The sequence below is a fragment of the Aethalodelphis obliquidens genome, unplaced genomic scaffold (genome assembly GCF_003676395.1).
Source record: "Aethalodelphis obliquidens isolate GAN/ISIS:26980383/991018 unplaced genomic scaffold, ASM367639v1 scaffold7, whole genome shotgun sequence".
NCBI lineage: Eukaryota > Metazoa > Chordata > Mammalia > Artiodactyla > Delphinidae > Aethalodelphis > Aethalodelphis obliquidens.
Genome location: NW_020837951.1, coordinates 34,031,996 through 34,054,125, shown reverse-complemented (window position 1 = coordinate 34,054,125; position 22,130 = coordinate 34,031,996). Strand labels below are relative to the sequence as shown.

The following is a 22,130-nucleotide window of genomic DNA, read 5'->3' as shown; positions in this document are numbered from 1 at the left end:
ATTTATTGTTTGTAGATTTTTTGATGATGGCCATTCTGACTGGTGTGAGGTGATACCTCATTGTAGTTTTGATTTGTATTTCTCTAATGATTAGTGATGTTGAGCATCCTTTCATGTGTTTGTTAGCCGTCTGTATATCTTCTTTGGAGAAATGTCTATTTAGGTCTTCTGCCCATTTTTGGATTGGGTTGTTTGTTTCTTTGATATTGAGCTGCATGAGCTGCTTATAAATTTTGGAGATTAATCCTTTGTCAGTTGCTTCATTTGCAAATATTTTCTCCCATTCTGAGGGTTGTCTTTTCATCTTGTTTATGTTTTCCTTTGCTGTGCAAAAGCTTTTAAGTTTCATTAGGTCCCATTTGTTTATTTTTGTTTTTATTTCCATTTCTCTAGGAGGTGGGTCAAAAAGGATATTGCTGTGATTTATGTCATAGAGTGTTCTGCCTGTGTTTTCCTCTAAGAGTTTTGTATAGTGTCTGGCCTTACATTTAGGTCTTTAATCCATTTTGAGTTTATTTTTGTGTATGGTGTTAGGGAGTGTTCTAATTTCATTCTTTTACATGTAGCTGTCCAGCTTTCCCAGCACCACTTATTGAAGAGGCTACTAACTGGGATTCTGTATGACAAGTGAAAAACTTACATAGAAATAGAATTCTGTTTTATTTTTCCATTTTCTCAAAAAGTATATTTCTCAAATCTTTTCTGGATACCCAGTCTGTGTCCTTGTATCTTAAGTGTCTTAAAGCACAGTGAAGATAGGCATTTTAAGATTCCAGATTTTAAAATGTGAGTCTTTGGAGAGGTAGGCTAACCATTGAGAGCAAAATGAGGAGTGTCCCAAATGTTTGTGTTTCCAGCCTTAACATTAAGGACACAAATTGTGAATATCATATAAATACCATCCAGAGTGTCACACGGTGTCAGCAGGGTCAACTGTATTTGTGTTCTCTCTTCCTAAGCATTATATAGAAAATTAGTAAATGAAGTCAATGTTCTTTACTGACAAGCTACCCACCCAGCAACTTTAATATTCTATTCTTCTTGGGGAAGGGGGTACTTCTTGTAAGCTTGTATTATCACCTTAGTGGTCTGGATAGCCTCCTAAGGTCTTAAATTTCAGCTAAAGCATAGGTGAATAGGATCTGACAGAATAGAAGATTTCAGAGGGCTATGAGTACTAACTTCAGTCTAATCGGAAATTGAGAAATTCTTTTTGTAAAGGACCAAGTAATAAATATTTTAGGTTTTGCAGGCCAAGAGCTATGTGACTGTCACCCATAGTCTGGCACAACTACCCGACTCTGCCATTGTAGTGCAAAAGCAGCCATACGCACTACACAGAGAATGGCTGGGGACCAATAAAACTTTGTTGATGTACACTGAATTTCATATCATTTTCATGTCACAAACTAATTCTTTTGATTTTTTTTTCAGCCATTTAAAAATAGAAAAACCATTCTTAGCTCATGGGCTATGGAAAAACAGGTGGCACGCTGCATTGGGCTGCAGCCAGTCGTGTGCTGACCCCTGGTCTAGAAGTGGAAAGGCTTAGAACTTGGAAAAATGGTGCCATACATCAGTTTCTCTTTTCCTCCTTCTCTCATATTGAAGCCGTGCCTCTCTGGAGTGTTATGAGAAGAAAATTAGAAATTGGATGGTATACAACTGCTGGGCAGTCTTGTTCATTAGAGGGACAACACTTTTAGCTAACTTTCTACTGTAGTTGTTGGAAAATGTGTGCCTTACCTCTGGACTGACCTTCCTACATAATGGAAAGCTGAGGGTTTTCTCAGGACACTGCAGGAAGAAGAGAGACAGCACCTCAGTTTTGCCTGAATATTTCCTAGCTTTCTTCCCAGTGGTTTATTCCTGACAGTTCTAATACCTTTTCATGGTTTCATTCCTCCTTGTATTCTGTCAATTTTGTAAGCTGTTGCTTTGTATTTGTTAGAGAAACTAGGTGAGACAAAACTACTTGTCAGAGAAACTAGGTGGTATACAGGGCAGAAGCTCTCATGATTTCCTAGGGTTATTGGAGGTCAGGTGCTTCACATGGGAAATTCATACTATTTCATTTCCCTGCTTGTTACTGAAATGTGGTGCATGATCATGTTTGCAAGTGAAGGCAGTGTATTAAAGTCTTAGTGACTGAGAAGAGTAAAGTGTACAATTTTGTGTTCTCTTCATAAATTTGAAAAGTGTTTCTCTCAAATTTAAAATGCATTAATGTGCTCTCAGGTTGTTTTTAGCCATTAAAATATCTGTCATTTGCTGTATTTAAAAATTTCAGGTGGAAAAACCTTGCAATGGTGGTCAAGATTTACTTGTTTATCCAGCTAAGAGAAAGCAGCTTTTGAGAAGTGAACTGAATGCTGAAAAAGTGCCACCATCCCCACTACCTGCTCCAAAACAAATACCACCACTCAAAGGGTGTCCAACAGTTATGCCAGGAGACTTTAAAGAGAAAGTTGAGGAGCTGCTGGTGAAATACTCAAGTGGTCTTTGGGCCAGCGCACTCCCCAAAGCATTTGAGGACATGTACAAAGTGAAATTACCTGAGGATGCCTTAAAAAATCTTGCCTCGCTTTCCGATGTATGCACCATAGACTACATTTCTGGAAACCCTCAGAAGGCCATTCTCTATGCTAAACTTCCACCACCCACTGACAAAATCCTAAAGGATTTAAAGGATGCAGAGCAAGCACATGGAGATTATGATGTCAAGTCTGTGATTGAACAAGAATATTTGCAGATAGAAAAAAACATTACCAAAAGTACCGATACCTTTATGGAGACTGTAACAATTCCTCCGTTAATCATTCCAACTGAGGCATCCCCATCTGTACTGGTGGTTGAACTGAGCAACACAAATGAAGTGGTTATCAGGCAAGTTTTATTTTCTAATTCTTTAGAATCCTAGTGTACTGTTGCTACTTGGCTATTCTTCATATAGATGCTGGTTGAGGAAGAATAATATATTTTTAGTTCTATAGAGTTATATTGAAGTATAATGTTTAAAATAACTATTTTTGCGAGAAAAGATTTCTTACAGTTTTAAAAATTGAAATGATGATATGGTCTGAACATGAAAATAATCTATGTCAAAAGCATAATGGTAACTATATAAGTCAAAAGCAATACCTAGTCCATAGAAAGAGCAACCACCCACTAGGTAGGTAATACTGTTTAATCTGGGATTACGTAGTGTTTCCTAAAAGTCAGAATAGCTAAGCACTGCCTTCTAGTGTAATGCATCAGATTAGCCCTCTGGTTTCTCGAGCCTTTTGATATCATTGCCTGGGAGAAGGAATTATTGCCTAAGTGGCTAATGATAACTGGAATTCCAAAAAACAGTTCAGTTCAGGCACTTGATGTGGACTTTTGGAGGAAATGTAGAATACATAGAAAATGTTGAAAGACTATAATTTGCTGTTTCTGACTTGGGATGAAGAATGGTAACCACTGTAGCTGGATCTCTGGAGACAGCAGCCCAAGGTGTGGCTGTGGCTGGAGCAGAACAGAATCCAGGCTCCTTCACCCAAAATGTCCCTGTGCGTTGGACTCTTACTCTTCCCAAGGATCATAGCTGAGCTGGGAAGATCCAATGAAAGGTCACAAAAAATAATCAAAGTCCTATACAGCAAACCTATTGAAGCTTTTCTGTTTGAACAAACTAAGTCTGATGATGAAGTGAGAATCAAGTATCTTAGGATGTTCAAACTAGAACATGTAGGAGCTTTGTTGAGGTCCTTTTTATAGAGGGGTGGTAAATGTATAGAACTTTTATTCTAAGATGTGGTATGGCCTGAAGATAGAAATAGCTTGCTGAGGGTTAGGGTTCCTACTGTGGGTCACTAATAAACTGAGGTAAAGGAAGGATGTTGAGGAGCACATTGCTAACTTTTACCATTTGACATTATAAAGAAAATCTAAATCTGCTTCCTTGGCAGGATCCTTTGGTATCTGTTACCAGTAGTCATTGGTGCCACTTTCAGAGAGCCAAGCACCCAGCACTGGACTGGATGAATCATGTGATTTCTTACATTCTTCCCAAGATCTGGCAAGAATCTGGATCAGTTCCAGGGCTTCAATAGGATGGGGGTTCAATCTACTCCAGGATGATTAGGTCCAGGGTCCTCAGGTTATCTAGATCCCTTTTTCAGTATAAGTTAGAATCCCAGAGCCGGCATTCTACATGTTCATTAGGGTGGCTGGCAACCAGCAAGCATGATGGGTAATGTCTGCTCTTAGGTTGACCCTAGGTCATTAGTGTCTCCCCACCACCCTGACCCCAGCAGGCTGAGCCCTATTCTACATCCACACCTTTACCCAGGCAGTAGACTCTGGAAACTAGTAGGCTTGTGACTCATAAAAGTTACAGGGAGGTGCCGTGGCAGGACCCTTAGGTCAAGTATGGGAATCTGTTGTCTCCAGTCTAAAAATTAACTTTGTAAAACTTTGTATTTATGGCATATCTAAATTGGCCTGCATATCATTCTTTGTTCACTTGCTCAGGTAATTTGGGGATAATGTATGACCTTATTCTTGCCACTACCCACTCTTATACCAACTGTCATATAACCTCCTTACCCCGCCCAGGCATCGTTCTCTGTTGGTGGCTACAGAGAGCAGAAGCTGCCTGCAGATCTCATGCTGCTTCTCACCACCTCCCTCCTCCCTGGCAGGAGCCCATGCTATGCAGACTACCAGACCACAGGCTACAGCCTAGGCCTCTGCCAGTTGAGCTCCCAGGACTGTAGCAGCGCTACCAGGAGGCCCCATGAGACTCCAGGTCCCAAGGAAATGGGCACTTGAGCAGAGCTGCAGATCTACTAGGAGACTCCAGAGCCAAGAGTGCAGCTGTATTCCAGGCAGTACCCTAACATTTGTAAAGCTCAGTAACCTTAAATGATAGAGTATGTCAAAGCTTTTACAGGTGTTTCTGGAGTGAATAATATGCATGTCATATTTTGTTTTAAAATAGCCATTGCCTCCAAAAGAGGCATTATTTCCACATTGTGTAGGGCTTTTAAAAGCTTTTTTTCCTCTAGTAACAAATAGGTTGACTCTGGTTTCTTCTGTCCTGCTGATAGTTACCAAAAATACAGGAAGATACTCCTAAAAGGAATAGTTTCCGAAAGCTGTATAGGACCACTTGAGCCCTGAGTAGAAGCTAGAACAGTTCAAAGAGCAATGTTCTTGTGGCATATCCCCCATCTTGCTGGCCGGGTGATTCTGGTGCTGGTACAGCATAGCCTTCAAACTCAAAAGGCTTCATCCCATGGCTGAGATAGCTCCTGTTAAAGGAGCCAGGTTTGATTTGCCAGGTTTTCCATCCTGGAAGGAGGCCCTTGTTGGAATCGTCTCTGAAGACTAAAGGACAAGGAAGCAGCAGCCTATTTATGGCAGAAAGCAAAACAGTATGTTTTGATAACATAAACTAGGACAAGGTGATTGCAGTTGTCAACAGCCGAAAATTGTAGAAGGGGGATAGAAGAGTATCCTGGAAAAAAACATTTCTTAAAAAGCAGGCAACTTAAAGAGGCATTTATCTAGAACATGTCATCTCTTTAAGGGTATCAGAACTCAACATTTTGTTGTAATTTGTTCAAATTTGTTCAGTAAGTTGGAGGGATGGGTTGTCACATGGTTCTATCTATTGTTTTCAAGGGTTTGTTTTTCTCTAGGAGGAGTCAGATTTCATTGGTTTTCAGAGATTGAGACTTGTTCAGACCCAGCCTTAGTTAAGGCAGAACTATCAACTACATTCTCTTCTCAGAAATCTACACACATCTCCAGCAGCCTGAGTCAAAATCTCAGGTTGACTCTTGCTCGTCTGGCTTCCACTGGTGTCTTCCTTTCCACTTCCTCCCTTTCCTTCCCTTGAGTCTTCTCTCAACCTGGTCCTCCCTGACTGCTTACTGTTATATCCTCTAGTTCTCTGGATTGTTGTTGAGCATTTGCTCTGTTGTGTGGTGTGTTGGACCTTGGTCTTTTTTGTGAGCTCCACAATATTGTATTCTCCTTTTTCAAGATACAATTGTTGGGCTTCCCTGGTGGAGCAGTGGTTGAGAGTCCACTTGCCGATGCAGGGGACGCGGGTTCATGCCCCGGTCCGGGAAGATCCCACATGCTGCGGAGCGGCTGGGCCCGTGAGCCATGGCCACTGGGCCTGCGCGTCCGGAGCCTGTGCTCCGCGACGGGAGAGGCCATGGCAGTGAGAGGCCTGCGTACCGCAAAAAAAAAAAAAAAATATATATATATATATAATTGTTTACTAACTCCATGTTCTCCTCCCTGTCAGTGTAAGCAAGTCTGAGCCTGGAACCAAAGATGACTGTAGAAAAACAGAGTAATATTAATGAATTCCTGTAGCTTTCCTTCTTCCAGGTTGCTTCATTTGTGTTCTCTTCCTTTAATTTAGGTATGTGGGCAGAGACTATTCTGCTGCTCAGGAATTAATGGAAGATGAGATGAAGGAGTATTACAGTAAGAACTCGAAGGTCACACCAGTCCAGACTGTGCAGATTGGCCAGTTGCTGGCTGTAAATGCTGAGGAGGATGCCTGGTTACGGGCACAGGTCACCTCAACAGAAGGGAACAAAATAAAGGCAAGCATTATGAAGACAAACATTATTTTTCAGATGAAAATGTTGCGTCTAATATTCTGTCCTCTCTAACTATATTTAGTTTTCCTCAGAAGTTGAAAAAATAGTATCTGTAAAAGATTATCTCTGTCAACTTTTAAGTCAGTGGTAGTTATATTATCTTACAGTTTTAGTTTAAAAAAAAGAAAAAAAATTCTTCTCCATTGTTGTACCATAACCCATGATGTAAGCAGGAAAAAAATCTCTATTCCTATCCCCCAAGGTTATATAATGAATACTGATCAGAGCTCTGTGGGCTTCTTATCAAGGTCAATACTTTGGAGTGAGGGAAACCATACTGATTAGAGGAGATGGCATTCTTCTCTCCCTTCTTGCACAGCTAGCTGAGGAGAACCCCAGATAAGACTTGGGCCATGCCCCAAGTCTTGCCCTCTTGGTCATCTTGGACATCTTGGAAAGGTCAGAGGGCTCGTTCACCAGTCTCTTCCCTCAGAGGCTCTAATACTTCCAGACTTGACCACATTCGTGGTGATCATCCTCTGCCCCATTGCCTCTTTTTTCCCTCAGCTCCGAGACCCAGAATCAGAACTCACTCACGAAGGCACAGTTTTGTCTAAATTTTGTAAGCAGGGTTAGCACATCTCAGAACCCTTAGCACTGCAGGGGGCGGGAAGTCCAGGTGAACAGGACCCCAGTCAGTGTGGCCCCATCACTGCTTTGTGCTCAGTGAGAAACCTGAGTGGCTTCTAGTCGATAGGAGATAACTGCCCCAGACATTCCTAGCTAAACTTCAGTCTACTTGCTGACCGTTTCCCTGCCCTTAGGAAGTCCAATACAACTTAAGCTATTTGAAGGCACAGGGATTGCTTATGAAGAGAAGAACCATACAAACCCCGGTGACATGTTAACAGTGCATCAGTGTTTATAATAAATGCTGCAAATACTCCACAAGGATATCTCCTAGTCTGAGATCTATAAGACAAAAATAACTTGGGCCTTCCCCTTCCTTCCTTACCTCTACTTTGGGAGTTTAAGCTCTGGAGTCAGTTAGACCTGAGTTTAAGTCCCAACTCTGCCACTTCTAGCTGTGTGGCCTTGGGAAAGTTATTTAACTTCTCTGATTCCTTACCTATAAAATCAGACACTATCATTATGCTAGTATCTGCCTGTTAAACTTTTCATTCATTTTTTTCCACTGTCCTAGGGCAGGAGACAAGACTGACAAGTGCTTGTTCTCAAGAAGCTTATATGCTAGTAAAAGAAGACAGATAATGAACAAGTATACAATAAATAAACAGGACAATTTAACAGCAGTGAAAGAAGTAACCAGGGTGCTGTGATAGAAAATAACTTTGAAGGAAGGGATAAGCAGGGAGATGTAATCTGGTTTATTTGCTTCAAAGATTGTTCCAGTGCCCGTGTGGGGCATGGATTGTAGTAGTGTAGAGAACATGGATTGTAGTAGTGTAGAGAAGGAAAGTAAGACTGGCTAGTTGGCTATTGCAGTAGCCAGCAACTTGTAACCTGAATTAGGGTAGAAACAGTGGAGACACAGGTAATGGGACGTATTCAGGATGGATTTGGAGGTAGAACTGACAGGACACTAATTCATCGGATGTGGAAGAGAAGAAAGGAGAAGATTCAGGATGGCTGCTGGGTTTGGGACTTGAGCAACCTGGTGGATATTGGTGCCATTTATTGAAACTGGGAAATCAGGGAAAAGAACCAATATATAGGAGAATCAAGAATTTTGTAGGACCTGTTAGGTTTGAGAAAAGCTATCAGATTTCACCTGGACAAGCCTGGAGCTCAGGGAGAAGTCAGGACTGGAGATGAAGCAGCAGGGTGGGAGGCATCAGCGTGTAGGTGCTACTTGAAGCTATGGGCCTGGGTCAGATCTCCTTGAGGAAGAATCACCCATAGAGCAGAGAAGGGGACCCAGAACTAGGCTCTGAAACACTTCAGCATTTAGATGGTGGGTGTGAGAGGAGGAAAGAAGACTGTCAGAATGGCCAGAGAAGGAGGAAAACAAAGAAGGCAGTGTCACGGAAGCCAGAACAGGAAAGTACCTCGTAAAGGAGGAAGCAACCGGCTGTGTCATTGCTTCTGAGAGCTGTGAGCTGGTGTGAGGAATAAATAGAGCAGCTTGGTGTGTTTTACGGTGGCAAGTTCTTAAGGCAGCAGTAGTTGTGGCAGTCCTGGCCTCATCTTGTTCCCCATATCCCATGAACCAGACAGATGAATTTTACCCTTTATTAGGAGAAACCCCAGCTACTTGGAAAGTCTTGTTTCTCTTGAATTTTACTGTGCCTGACAGCAAGAACAGGTTCCCTCCTTGCTTTCCACAGAGCTTGCTGAGTATGAGAAACAGGAACATGCGGTCACCCCCTCAGGTTGGTGCCAGTTTGGCCTGGCGCAAACCCACAGCCCAGGGGTGTTTTCTGGTTATTACTCAGGTGGTGCTGTGAGACCTTCGGCCACTTGAGGGAGCCAGAGATCCAGGAATGAACTGGGGCCCGGTGCCACAATTATGAGCCTGCTTGTGCTGATCTCAGGGCCAAAGGACACAGGACAGAGGGTGGTGAGAGTCCAGCTGGACAGTCCATGGGCAGATGTTTTATGAGCCGCAGATGACATACAAATACATGGTATCGTGATTCAAAAGAAGAAAGAAAAGAAAACAAGCTCCAGACATTACAGAAACCCTTTGAAGATTTTAGAGCAGTATTCTTTAGTCTCTTAGTGCTAGGAGTACATTCGAAATTGCCCAGGAGTCATGATTTCACATACTATGTCCTATTCACAGACACGTTGTCTCCATTTTAGACCTAGGAAGAGCAGAATCCAAATTGTGGGTGTTGATAGCTATTAAAGGACACAAAAAGCTGCATGAATCCTGAGGCCTTTGGGAAGGAAAAGCAGGTGCTAATTAGGGGTTGGAGAAGTGGCTGGCTGTAGTGTGGGGAACCTGCCAGGGATCAAGGCCTCGGCGGGCACTGAGTCAAGATATGGACTCTAAGAGATGATCCTTTCCAACGTGGGATATACAGGCCCCACAGACACGGCTATCAGGTGGTCAGGGAAAGGCGTTAGTCATCTCTCTATTCTTTTCTTCCTTAGATTCTCTGATGGGGAGAATTTTTGTTTTGTATACTTACTGTCAGAATCTTGGTGCTCAGAAGCTGTGAACTTTATTTTACTGCAGAAAGTAAAACTCTGTATTACTTGGTATTTCTTTGCCATGCCTTTGCCCTGCATTTTTGTGATTTGTTCTGTATTTGTAATAACCATCTGCTTTAATTAGAGAAGCGTACTAAGTTTTCAACACTTTCCCTCTGATTCCTAGTTATCATTCTAAACCACAGCTTAATGTCTCTAGATTTATTTTTCTCCAAAAAGAAAAAGCCGTTGGTTATATAGTCCTTCTCAACTGAAGGTTTTATTAATACACTAAAAATAATATCCAGGCTCTCCATGATCTGTGATGGTGGTGAGGAAGTGCCATGCAAGTCTCTGTAAGCACAGAGCTCTGTCCAGCAGACTGGGACCTTCTCCTGAATTGGATGAAGGCCTAACCCAGCTGCACAGCCCCCCAAAAACCCAGAATTACCTACCTTTACAGTGTAGAATTCCATGTTATCCAGCCATGGCATCATTGTTGTCATTGACAGAAAGCATCTCGGTCCCTGGAAGCATAACAGCTGAGAGCAAGCCATCACAAGTGCTGCTCTGGGGATTTAGAATCTGATAAATACCACCAGTGTGATGCCTCCTCTAGAAATAAATAAGGATCTGCCTAAGGAAGCAGATCCTTAGTGGAGCTGTGTAAATCAAGAAAGAATAAGGTGATGTAGGCATTATGCCAGCAAGGAAAGGGCGGGGACAGTCAGGGCTGGCAGACCAGGTACGTGTGCTGCTGAGAAGCTGACAACAGAAGGCATCGGAGTTCAGCACTCTTCCCTCTTCTCCCCTTTGGCAAAGGCGTGGCAGAGGAGTGCGGCCTGGAAGTCAGGAGCCCTGGCACCCCTGGTCCCATTCCCAGCATTCCTCTTCCGGGCTAAGTCAGGGGCACCTGCCCTGGCATTTTCCAGGCAGTGGTGCCACTTCACATGCCGATTATGGGGTAAAATGAAGCCAGTTCAATGCATCAAGTGATTTTTTTTTTTTTTTAAGAAACGAGGGTAAAGAATTTTATTTGAACCTAAACGTTGTTGTTTCTATTATCATTAGGTATGCTATGTTGACTATGGTTTTAGTGAAAATGTTGAAATGAGCAAAGCATACAAATTGAACCCGAAGTTCTGTTCACTGTCATTCCAAGCTACAAAGTGTAAGCTCGCAGGTAAAAGGAACTTTTTTTAAAGTGCTCTCCACTTTGACAAACGTATGGACCCCAAGCGGGGAAAGTTGGGGCCGGTGTGTGGGGGGGATGAACTGGGAGATTGGGATTGACATATATACACTAATATGTATAAAATAGATAACTAATAAGAACCTGCTGTATTTCTCTTTGTAAGATTTGATCATTATAAAAATGTTATGATGTTTTAATATATTTTTGTTACATTATATATAACATATAGCACATTTAAATTTATTATTAAAAAGCCTGTTGGACATCTGAGAGGGTTTGGTTGCTGTTGCCGTAACTGCCCTAGTAACAGCTGTTCGAGGCCCTGTATCGTGGGATACAGGATCAGTGTAAATCATGTTGTTCGACCTGTTGTAAAGTGACTCCCAGCTTCGTTCCCACTGAGATGGACTCCGTGGGTGCTGCTTGTTAGCAAGGAACACTCCCTCGTGCACCCAAGCACGAGTCCAGCTGTGGGTCATGTGCGGTCTCTGGCACTGTCACGTATCACTGTTCTTTTCTTTCCTCCTCAAGGAAGCGTAGAGAAATGCACATGTGTGAGAGTGACGTGTAGGGATGACCTGAAAGTATGGGGGGCACATGTTAATGATGAGGAAAGACATTGGACTATGTATGCCTCATGCAGGAGAGCCAGAGCTATATTCAGAAAACAATCAGAATTGTTTTCATGAAAATTAGACCTGTGAAGAAATGCCTCCTTCCCAGCAGGGATGTCTTTATGTCAGAGGAACTGGGTTTGGCTCTCTCTGTGAGATAAATCTAGAGTAATTTAAAAATACTGTTACAAACCTGTGGGAGTTAGTTTTGAAAAGAACATATCAAGAGCATAGGAAAAGATTTAGGATGCTGAAATGAAAGCTTTGATAAAAGCTATAGAGGTGTGTGTCTGGAGAACAGAATATGAAAAAGAGAAGGGTAGGTCAGAAGGAGTCTGTAAACTTTTGCTTACGGATTTAAAGGGGAAAAATATAGAAATAGACATTGTAGTACCATTGGGGAAATGATGCCCTAGTTTAATTAGTTTAATGGATTAACTTAGAGTTGTCATATTATGTTATATGAAATTACAATTTTCCAAGAATTTAAAGAATAATTAGACTGCAATAAAATTCACCTAATACCCACATTACATTAAACAGTATTTTACCTTTCTTTCATAAATCTGAAAGTTCTTTGGTATCCTCAGGGCCATGATGGTTTACTTAAAAAGAAAGAATGAAAGGGAGGGGGAAAGGTTGTCTAAATTTTCAATAAGTGCATGTTCATGCAAGAAATAATTGTGCATATTTAATTAGAAAATGAAAAAACCAAGGGTATATTTTTAGGAAGAGTGTTACAAATACATGAGTGGCAGACATAATTGGCTGACAACTTCTTTACGTGTTAGTCTTTTTGTTTTAAATATGTGTTTGTAAGTAAAGTGAAGGCTGTTTCTCCTAAGGTAGAAATTCAGATTGATCGTCAACTTTTCTTCTTGTTTTAAGATTGCCCGCCTTCGTGTAATCATTCAAAAGGGCATTCATGTTATAATAAATATTTTTAAACCTAAGGGTGGATGGTATAAAGAAGATTGTATAACAAAGCTTCCCTATAAAATTTAAGAATCTTGTAGTAGATTCATAATTGTAATAAGTAGCCAAAACAAACACAATCTCTGCATCTTAAAATGATTCTTCTAATTAAGTAGAAATTTAAATATTCAATATTTTTCAGGGTTGGAAGTTCTAAGTGATGATCCTGATTTAGTGAAGGTGGTTGAATCTTTAACTTGTGGAAAGATCTTTGCAGTGGAAATACTTGACAAAACTGATATTCCACTGGTTGTTCTGTACGATACCTCAGGAGAAGATGACATCAACATCAATGCCACCTGCTTAAAGGCCAAATGTGACAAGTCACTAGAGGTTCACCTTCAGGTACCACTGTGACCACTGTTGTCTATTCACAAGTATCACAGGAAAGAAATTCACCAGAAAAGAACATTGTACATTTTAGGCTAACACTAGATAGAGACAGATTACATATGTATTGGAAAAAAAAAGGAAGGAAGGGAGCTAAAAGGAGGGGAAATGCCAAAATATAAATAGTAATTATTAAGAATTGGATTTTTGTTTTATTTTCCAGTTTCCACAATGAGCATATATTAATTTTATATGAAATTATTTTGCAAAGATAATAAAGGAGGATAATTCAAATGAAGGGAAAATTAGATCAGTGACGATGCTTATTAAATTGCTAGCTTTAACATTTTTTAAATGTGAAGAACATAGATGTCTGTATGAAAGGACACTTTTAAATAAATTATAGAGCAGCCACTCGAAAGAATAGGATGAGATGTTAAAAATGATCATTTTTAAGGCTTCATAGCAACATTGGGAAAATATTTGTTTTAATAAGTAGAACAATAGTAAATTGCCTTTATATTATGATTTGACTAAAAATGGCTAAAATTAAACCTTTACTGTGATTATAATTTTTAAAAGTTACTAAAAATTCCTGTGGCCCATGGACGTGAATTAGAAAGTAAACTGATAATGGGATTGATTTTGTGAGAGTTTTTTATTTTTATTTCTGTTAATGCTGCAAAAATATGTTTTATATAATAATTCTTTTTCTAAATTAATGAGGAGAAGATAAACCAGAGTTAAAGCAGAGCTAAAAATACTCTTAGCCTTTCAGACAGTAGAAAGTGGTAATAATATAATGTGTGTAAAATGTCTACTCTGTGCCTGACACAAATGATACCAGATATTCCTTTTGGAAAGAGTGGTATGCAAACTAGTTTTCCACATTTACGTTATGAATTTCATTCTGTCTGTCCTCCAGCTTGCTTAGAAGATTGAAAAGCGCAGAAATTTTCAGTGAGCCATTTAGATAGATACCCTTAGGTAGGTAAGAGCTGCACTCTGTTCTCACATCCTTGGTGTGTCCTTTGTTTCAGGTCGATGCCATGTACACAAATGTCAGAGTGACTAATATTTGCTCCGACGGCACACTCTACTGCCAGGTGCCTTGTAAGGGTTTGAACAAGCTCAACGACCTTCTGCATAAGATAGAGGAATACTTTCATTGCAAGGTATGGCCAAGCAGCATCCACCTCTAAGATGAGTCCTAACATTGCAAACAAGAGGAGTCACTAAATTGTACATGTGTAGTAAGTTTTGTATATTTTAAGGTAGACTCTCTAAAATAGAGGGTAAGAGCCCCAGACTTCAGAATTTAAAACAAAAATAAAAATCCCCACTAGTTTCTTCATGGTAAAATGAGGATAATAATAGTGAGTACCCACAGGATTGTTATGAGGACTAGTCACAAGGCTGCTTATTATTAGCACAGGGCCTGGCACACAGAAAGTGTGCAACAACCGGTAGATTTGTCATTCACAAGGTGCAGTTGATGAGCCTACAGTGCAGCTGCCTGTGACTGTCTGCTCGAGCAGCTGGCTCCTCTGCCTGGGCAAAGACGGAACCATGGAATTTAGAAGGAGAATAAAACTTCCGAGGCATCACTCTCCAACCTCTTTATGGTCCCCGAGAGAACCTGCGCCTTGGAAAATGTGGTTCTGCAGTTTACATTTATTAGTAATCTCTTTTCCCTTTAATTCTAGTATTTTCTGAATCAGGATCTGTAGAGGTTTTGTTTTAAGGTCCTAAAGGGATTTCCTTACCTCCATTTGGACATTATAGTTGTAATCCACAATATGCTGTGGTTTCCAAGTGACTAAACTCTGATGCCGCTTCATCTCTGACCCCCTCACCTGGAAGTGAACCCTTGCCTCTGACCTACAGAGCACCCCGAGTGCCTCATGACACTTGTATGCAGCATTGTTTTAGCTGTTCGGGTATTTGTTTGCTTTACTAGAGTATAGGCTCCTGAGGGCAGAGACTGAGCCTCACCAGCTTCTGGTAAGTATCTAATTCATTTAGGTACTGTAGTAACTTATCTAGTGTCTTACATAAAATAGGTATTCCAAAATAGTTGCTGAAGTGGATTAAACTTGTATTTAGACTACAGCCTAGAATCGAGATGTTAGATCTATAGCTTTACCTCTTTCTGTTACAGATGTCTTAGCTTGTATCTCAAGGTCATTACTGAAGTTTGATTTGCTGATCTAGCCTAGAGAAATCTGAGACATCCAGAGGGTGACTGTAGTTACTCATTTGCCTGCATGTGCTTATAATCTATAATGGTGAAAAGCACTCTTGATAGTTCTTAGTGCCCTGGAAACTCAAGTGGAAGGAGACATTGCCTGTGGGAAGAGTAGAAACATTCACCCTGAAGGAAAGAGGCAATGGCAGGTCCCCCATTTCAAGCTACAGCAGAGGAGGAGGATGAAAATATTGAACAACATTGAACTGGCACTGATATCCATATTTGTGTTGATAACGTTTCTTTTGTTTTGGATTAAAATCTTATCTTTGAATCTTGAATGTTAAAAGATGAAAAGAGGAGGCCTTATGAACTGCTAGCCTAACTGCTTCCCTTTCATACAGGCTGTTCATTTTATCGGATTCATCTCCCCTCTTTGTGTTTAACTGATGGTGCCTGAGCCTGGATGAATTATACTGACCTCCATGCTAACATTTTTAGACATTTTAACAAGGCTGATTTATGAGCCATGTGCAAGGAAGAAGGGTAGATGGCTGCCACCAACATATGAGAAACAAGGCAGAAGCCCTACAACCCCTGTACATGTGCTGCGTCCACTGTAGCACATACCTCGCCGAAAGTCTGATCACGTACGGGTGAAGCAGTTTGCCTGTGCCACAGCGGTGTTTTTCTCATGGTGTAGCAACGTGCTCTTTGCTGAGAATAATAAGTGTCATGCGTTTCTGTTTTGCAGCACATGACCTCTGAGTACTTCGTTTCATTACCCTTCTGTGGGAAAATCTGCCTCTTCCATTGCAAAGGAAAATGGTTACGAGTAGAGGTAAAATCAGTCACTTGACTTTTTTTAAACTTAAGATGAAATATTTCAGACATATAAATGAGGTTTTTAAAAAATGGAGTAAGCATCCATATACTCATCACCAGTTTAAGAAATAAAACATGATACATAAAACCAATATACAGTTGATGCTCCCTGTCTGCAGCCCTTTCTTTTACTCCCACCCCTGGGGGAGCTACCAGCTGAATTTGGTGTTTCTCCTTCCTATTCACTACTCTAGACTTTTACTATATTTGTGTCTATACACACATACTTTTACTATCTGTATATTTCAATATAGAGATACTTAAAATGTAGAAGTGAATAGTATATATAATATTTATAGTAAAAACATGAATAAAGTATAACTAAATGAATGAATGTCTTAAAAATTTACACAAATTGTAAGATGTATTGATTCTTCTATAACATGCTTTTTCATTCATTATGTTTGTGATGTAATCTGTTTTCCCTGCTGTATGCTGTAACAGTGTATGAATATGCCAACATTATCACTCCATTTTTCTGACAATGGATATTTAGATTGTGTCGAATTTTTTGCTATAAACAGCACTACCGTGAACCTTCCTGTGCATATCTCCCAGGGTACATATGTAGGAGTGGAATTTCTGGGCATAGGGAATGCCTAATTGCTCTCCAGAGTCACCCCTCCCTCGAGGGGTAGCCCTTTGAGTGTTCTGGCTTCTTGGGGGCATCTCATGTCCTCCCTCACCCCTGCCCAGGATGGCTTGGGTTTCAGTGTTCACATATTCCTCTATTTCCAGGGCCTAATAATTGTTTTATTTTCTTACAAGCTCAGTTATGAATTTGCAAGGAGGTTTGTTATATTTTGTCATAAATCTCTGTACCTTTTTCAAAGGTAGGTTTTGGATTTTTGTGGTTTCTTTCTTTTCTTCGTCGTCTTCTTTTTTTTTTTTTTTTTTTTTTTTTTTTTTTCCCAGTTTTTTAAATTTGAAATTTTGGCTTTTTTTTTTTTTTTTTTTCCACAGTGGTGCTTAACCTAGGTGCAAAGACCTCTGCTTACAGGGAGCGCCTGGACCCCTCCCCAACAATTGTATGCAAATTATGTGTGTGTGTGTGTATTATGTATTTTGGAGGGAAAGTATTCATAATCTTCTTAAGATTCTCAAAGAAACCAACCCTAAGTAAGAATCATTGCTTTATTGAGTTTTATTACTGCATAGCAGCATTGTGATAACTTAATTGTACTGATTTTCCCTTTATTTAAGTAAATCTTGGTCATGGCCACTTTAATGAAAGCATCAGTTTTGAAATAATTATTGTCAATGTGAATGTGTGTCAGAAAGTTGAGATCTGGAGTTATATGACTAAGATTTGGGTGCTTAGCTATAAACTTCAAAACGTGATTTGTTAAAAAGAACACGACATTATCTGAATTTTAAAGCTCTGTGCTGTTTAGTGTATAATATATAAATGCACAAATACTTAATTTTTTAACCTTTTATTTTGAAGTAATTTCAGACTTTTAGAAAGTTGCAAAAATATTTTAAGGAGTTCCCATATGCCCTTTACCCACCATCTCCAATTGTTAACGTCTTACATAACGATTATCAAAATCAGGAAATTAACATTGGTACAATATTATTAACTAATCTGCAGAACATACTGACATTTCCCAGATTGTCCTCCATATGTCCTTTTTCTGGTCCAGGATCCCAAGATGTATTTAGTTGTCATGTCTTCTTAGTTTCCTCCAACCTGGCAGTTGCTCAGTCTTTGTTGTTTGTGGCCTCTTGAAGAGTAGCAGTGTTTTGTAGAGTGTCTCTCAACTTGAGTTTCTCCGTGTGTGGAATCAGGCTATGCCTTTTTGGCAAAAATACCTTCTCAGTGTGTGCTCAAATACTTTAGATTAATATCTAGTATTATTTGTATTACTGTCAAGTTGTGTATTATCTACTTTTGAGGTAGCAAAAGTGTTCATTCTCTTAGTGATGCATAGAAAGTTAAGGAAAGAAAGATGATTAATGAAAAGCAGATCCTGTGTTTAAGTGATGTATTTGCTCTTGACATTGTAACTTGTCTAAACTTGTCTAAACTATAGTGCCTATACATTCTGAACTTATTCTGTAAGTCCAACCAACTTTATTCAGTGCAGTGGCCACTACTATCCCTGTTTCCCTGTAGAAGTGGTCTGCATTCACTCTGCACCATCTTCCAGTCAGTCCTCAGTCACTGCCACATGACTTCTGCCCACACTCCATCACAGAGCCTGTTCTTGTGAACAGCGTCTTAATTTTGCAGTTGTATTAGTATCTTCCAGGTCTTGCGTACCAGACCTCTTTGCTGCATCGAACAGTGTTGAAACTTGAAATTCTCTTCTCACTGGGCTACCATGTTATCAAATCCTAATTTTCCTCATGATGGTCTAATAATTCCTTCTCTTATTTTTCACCCAAACCTCCTTCCACCCCCACTTCTGAAATGTCAGTGTCCCTAAGTCCTGTCCAGGCTCATCACTCTTCTCGGCCTCTGCATCCTTCTAGGTAATCCTATCTCATAGTTTCAGGTACCATTTTGGCCCTAATGACTCCCAAATTTGTTTTCCAGTCCTTGATGGGCTGCAGATTTGAGCAAAAAGCCAGCCTAATTGTCCATCTCACAAACTCTTTTAAGTTCTACATGTCTGAAACCAAAATTATCTTTCCCCATCCTTACCTTTCTCCCTTATCTCTATTTTAGTGGTACCTCCATTCATGCAGCCATGCAGGCTGTTTCTTAAGAGTTATCTTTGACTCCTGCATCTTCCTCAGCCCCAAGTGCAACTAATCACTGAACACTGCTGATTTTACAACTTTGTTAATTCTTGCCTGGAACACCGCAGTACCACACCAACTGGTTCCTCTGCCTTCACTCCTGTCTTCCTCTAGTCAAGCTCCGTACCACTAAGAGTAGCAACCCAAAATGCAAATAATTATACATCCAACTTATGACGAGACTTACTGTTTCTATGACACTAAATGCTTTTTTAAACATGACTGATCTCATTTCATGTTCACAAAACCCTGTTATCCCTGTTCTTACTGATGAGGAAAGTCATCCAGCTAAAAAGTGGGAGAGCTGAGATTTAAAACCAAATCTATCTGATCCTAAAGCCCTCACCAGCAATTTTAGAAAGCTGACCATCTCATTCTTCTACTTAAGGCTTGACATTGGCTTCTCATCTACAGGGTAAAGTCTTAGTTCTTGAAGGCATGATACCTGCTTCTCTTAGACCTTGCCTTTGCCTGTCTCCCAGCCTCACCTCTTGCCTTGCCCGGCCTCTCATTTTATGCTCTAACGTAACCAAAATGCTTGTAGGCCCCACACGTAAGAAGTATGTGTGTGCCTTTGCCCATCCTCTCCCCTCTATTTGAAATGTCCAGATTTGCCCCTAACTGGACTCCTACCAACCTGGTTTACTCCCATTCATCATTTAAGGTGCAGCTCTGAAAGGACATAAATTTGTGAAATTTATGAAATTTCAGTTTGTGAAAAAGGAAATACAAATGCCCAGTAAATATGATTATTTCTTAAAGTAACAAATTTGTGTAAACAAATTTACACAACTTAAATTATCCAGCCAAAGTGATTTGATAGATAAGTCACAATGTATGTATATGATAGACTTAAATAACATTAAAATGACATAGAAGACAAATTACATGAAATATTTTTATGAGACACTGAGTGGAAAGCAGTCAACTACGAAATAGTATCTACAAATATTTTGTAATTCTTGTAAATCTAATCTTTTGTGAATCATGGGTAAAAGACTAGAAGGATAATTGTAACCTATAGTAGATTACAAGTGATTTTTATATATTTAAGTATATAAATTTTCTACAGTGGAGGCATTTTACTAAAATAAGAAGAAAAAAAAAGTAAATTTTTAAAGAAAAGTACCAGTTCTAGGCATTCCCTCCTCCTGAAAGCTTGCCCTAACACCTGCTTCCTGCTGGGTCAGGTACCCACCCTCTGTGTTCTCACAGTACCCCAAGCGCAACTTCATTATTGCCTTTACTACATTATAGTATGGTTATGTATTTGTGTCATCTCTCATGGCACTAGGAGCTCTTTGAGAAGGGGAAGTATATCTTTGCAGCCTAGTTATGCCTGGATATAACAAGCATTCAACAGATACCATCCATACCAATATATATGTTCAGTATGTATGTTTGAATAAACAAATACATTTTAAAATATTCCTCCATGGGACTGTTTGTGTTTATCATGTCTTAGATTTAAAAATTTATGCTATTATATTAATCAAGCATTCTCTCGGGTAGTAGAAAAAGGCTTCACTTCTGGCGAATCTGACTTCCAAGACGAAAGTGGCCCAGTTCTCAACAGTCATCATACCGAAGGCACCACCACGCTTAGGTAGCAGTTAGTGCAGTTGTAGGCGTGAGATCTCAGCCCAGATAACCACCTCCATGGGGCTATATTTGGCCACTGTAAATATTTAACAATGGCAAGTGTCACAATGGCATTTTAGGGGCATATTAGGGGAGATTGTGGCATTTAAAGGTGCATCCAGAATCTTACATTGTGTTCTTGCCATTTGGCCACAGGTAGGTAATTGTTGCTTTGATTCAGTGTGTAACTTACCCATTTTTTTTTTAAACATCTTTATTGGAGTATAATTGCTTTACAATGGTGTGTTAGTTTCTGCTGTATAACAAAGTGAATCAGTTATACATATACATATATCCCCATATCTCTTCCCTATTGCATCTCCCTCCCTCCCACCCTCCCTATCCCACCCCCCTAGGTGGTCACAAGGCACTGAGCTGATCTCCCTGTGCTATGCGGCTGCTTCCCACTAGCTATCTATTTTACGTTTGATAGTGTATATATGTCCATGCCACTCTCTCACTTTGTCCCAGCTTACCCTTCCCCCTGCCCGTATCCTCAAGTCCATTCTCTAGTAGGTCTGCATCTTTATTCCCGTCTTGCCCCTAGGTTTTTCTGACCATTTTTTTTCTTTCTTTTTTTTTAGATTCCATATATATGTGTTAGCATACAGTATTTGTTTTTCTCTCTCTGACTTACTTCACTCTGTATGACAGTCTCTAGGTCCATCCACCTCACTACAAATAACTCAGTTTTGTTCCTTTTTATGGCTGAGTAATATTCCATTGTATATATGTGCCACATCTTCTTTATCCATTCATCTGTTGATGGACACTTAGGTTGCTTCCATGTCCTGGCTATTGTAAATAGTGCTGCAATGAACATTGGGGTGCATGTGTCTTTTTGAATTATGGTTTTCTCTGGGTATATGCCCAGTAGTGGGATTGCTGGGTCATATGGTAATTCTACTTTTAGTTCTTTAAGGAACCTCCATACTGTTCTCCATAGTGGCTGTATCAATTTACATTCCCACCAACAGTGCAAGAGGGTTCCCTTTTCTCCACACCCTCTCCAGCATTTGTTGTTTGTAGATTTTTTGATGATGGCCATTCTGACCGGTGTGAGATGATATCTCATTGTAGTTTTGATTTGCATTTCTCTAATGATTAATGATGTTCCCATTTTTGACAAATGACACAAAGTATCATTGGGCTTTCTGACTAAGCTATAAAATACCAAAATGTGTCATGTTTTAAAAATACATAGTATTGGGACCTCCCTGGTGGCGCAGTGGTTAAGAATTCGCCTGCCAATGCAGGGGACACGGGTTCAAGCCCTGGTCCAGGAAGATCCCACATGCCGCAGAGCGTCTAAGCCCGTGCACCACAACTACTGAGCCTGGGCTCTAGAACCCACAAGCTGCAACTACTGAGCCCGCACTCTAGAGCCCTCAAGCCACAACTACTTAGTGCGCACACCTAGAGCCCATGCTCCGCAACAAGAGAAGCCACCGCAATGAGATGCCCGCGCACTGCAACGAAGAGTAGCCCCCACTCGCCACAACTAGAGGAAGCCTGCCTGCAGCAACGAAGACCCAACGTAGCCAAAAATAAATTAATTAATTTTAAAAAAAGACCAAGTTTAAATGTAAAAAACAAAAACACATAATATTTACCTACTACAAGTAAAATTCTGTCTCTGAATTCTCTCTATTATTTCCTCATTGCTAAGACACAGTAGTTTTTTTTTTTCCTCACATCCTAATATTTTGGAGAACAGACTGTATCTTACGATCAGCAGTATATAATAATGTATCAAATTGTTTTACAATCATTAGTATCCTAGAATT

At 40.1% G+C, this 22,130-nt stretch overlaps 1 protein-coding gene across 3 annotated transcripts in view; it reads left to right on the top strand.

Moving 5' to 3' along the window:
• TDRD7 (tudor domain containing 7) overlaps positions 1-22,130 on the top strand; it is an 89,237-nt gene that overhangs the window by 54,184 nt on the left and 12,923 nt on the right. For all 3 annotated transcript variants that reach the window (XM_027105430.1, XM_027105431.1, XM_027105432.1), the window contains 6 exons: positions 2,291-2,886; positions 6,425-6,611; positions 10,839-10,950; positions 12,694-12,896; positions 13,922-14,056; positions 15,824-15,910. In XM_027105430.1, the coding sequence (XP_026961231.1) occupies positions 2,291-2,886; positions 6,425-6,611; positions 10,839-10,950; positions 12,694-12,896; positions 13,922-14,056; positions 15,824-15,910 (1,320 nt within the window). The remainder of the gene's footprint in view (positions 1-2,290; positions 2,887-6,424; positions 6,612-10,838; positions 10,951-12,693; positions 12,897-13,921; positions 14,057-15,823; positions 15,911-22,130) is intronic.